Source organism: Impatiens glandulifera, chromosome 7 (assembly GCF_907164915.1).
Source record: "Impatiens glandulifera chromosome 7, dImpGla2.1, whole genome shotgun sequence".
Taxonomy (NCBI): Eukaryota; Viridiplantae; Streptophyta; class Magnoliopsida; order Ericales; family Balsaminaceae; genus Impatiens; species Impatiens glandulifera.
In genome coordinates this window covers 36,663,808-36,665,785 of record NC_061868.1, presented here as the reverse complement: position 1 = coordinate 36,665,785, position 1,978 = coordinate 36,663,808, and the positions used below count along the sequence as shown (strand labels likewise).

General features: G+C 33.2%; 1 protein-coding gene across 1 annotated transcript; it reads right to left on the bottom strand.

Moving 5' to 3' along the window:
- Positions 1-894: 894 nt before the first annotated feature.
- Positions 895-1,740, bottom strand: LOC124909824. The gene is made up of 3 exons (XM_047450458.1): positions 1,147-1,740; positions 985-1,059; positions 895-903 (listed from the first exon to the last, which is right to left on the bottom strand). The coding sequence occupies exons 1-3, from the start codon at positions 1,738-1,740 to the stop codon at positions 895-897; spliced, it is 678 nt and encodes a 225-aa protein (XP_047306414.1).
- Positions 1,741-1,978: the final 238 nt, after the last annotated feature.

The window sequence follows — 1,978 nt, the reverse complement described above, 5'->3', positions numbered from 1 at the left end:
TCTCTATTTCGTTAAAGTGATAAAAAAATAATAATAACCAAATATCATCTAATATTTCTTTTTAATAATATAATCTATAAATTAGACAAAAATACCACTTTTACTACACTGTTTATTATTTTTTTTTTTATTGACTTTTCACCTAAACAAAATTGCATCTATTTCCGTTACAATTTTCATACAAAATATAAAAATCATTATTAATTTTAGTTGGACAATTTAAAAAAAAACAAAAACTCAAATACAAAAAGGTGGAATATAATAAATAAAAACAATAACATTTCTTAAACATGATTATTAAACAATTAAAATTATACTCTATTCCTAAATGTAATTATTCAAACTTATACTATATTCCTAATGCCAATTTAGATTTATCCATTTCCCAAAGAAGGTACTAAAATATATATAACCTAACAATTGAATTTCTAACTTCAAATCGAATTCGTTAGTTATCCCCAAAATAAACCCTAGTTATCCCCAAAATAAACCCGCATAAACAAATTCAAAATTTCATTTATACAAAAGAGAAAGAAAGATTTAAGTTTTGTCGTTCTTCTAACCATTTCAATCACACCTCGTATTTTCTCGTAACCCTAGAAAGGTTCAATCTTGATCACACAAGCCAATATCAAGCTAGCCATTTCTAAACAACAAATTGTAAATACATCTAAAAACTATATAGTATATAGAATGAAAATGCAATAGAATTAAACCATAAAACAAGATTAATGCATTGAGAACAATCCTTTCAATCCACAGCCCATTTTTGCAGAATAATTTCAAATGTCTTCTATGATATCAATAATAAAAAAAATAGAATTAAGGAAGATGAAGATGGAGTCTGTAACCCTAACCTTTCTGCAAAACCAACCAAATCCATACCCAAAATCTCTACAACTTCTGTTAAGACAAAACCAGATACACATCACAAAACAAAATCGAATCAAATCAACCAATTCGAAAGAGAATGAACTTGCTTACCTTGTAATCTATAGATCCTGGAACATTATACATTTTAGCTTTAACTTCTTTCAACCATAATCCAGGAAACAGAGACTGAAGAAACCAATAGAACAGTGATCCAATTAAGAAATGATGAAAAGGGTTTTCAAAAAAGATGAAAGATTAGAAAGGTGAGCTTACATCTAGTCTTTTTTGGACAATCTTCGGTCGTTTCTTTGGTTTTGAAGGTGGTCGCTTACCAATCAATGCCTGAAAATCATCTTCAATCTCTTGTTTGCTAAGACTAATAGAAAATTTCGGTCTTACTCTGTTTCCAACAGTTCCAGATATATTCAAACTATGTCCTCCACCATTCCTTTCAATTGGAGACTTAGAAGCAGATTGCCTTGTCCTCAAATTCCATGGCCTAGATGAATCGGGTTCAGCCGGCGCAGGACTCGACAGCTTTAGGCCTTCTTTCAGATCAACCATAACCTTAATCCCCTGATCTTTTTCTCGCCCATTGACTCTGGTTCTCAATCCTGACCTACCAACCACCGGCGACGGCGACGGAGACAAGTTGAAACTCACCTTCTTTTTGATCGATCCATGTGGCTTCCCAGATGATGCATTCTTCATTCTCAAAGCAGAAGGTCTTCGATTGGGTGCGGCGGGAGATGGATTAACTTCATTGGGTTTCTGGTTCATGCATCTTAGAAGCCTTGGATTTCCCCATTTCAAACATGGTGGAAGATTGAAATTGTGAAGCTTGGATTTTTCTGCTCCCATTCCCATCCTTTGATCGAATTGAAAAAAGGGTTGAGCTTAAATGGAGCTCAAATCACTCACTTAACAAGGGTTTTTCTTTCTTGAACGAGAATGTGAAAATGGACGAAGCTAATCTATTTATACCCGGCCAGATAGAGAGAGGTCAGAAAAACTGTGAGAAAAAGAGAGTCTGCGTTTTCAAATGCATTTTGGGCGTATTTTGGACTTATAAAACGCAGCATTGCGATCAACAATAGAAATAACC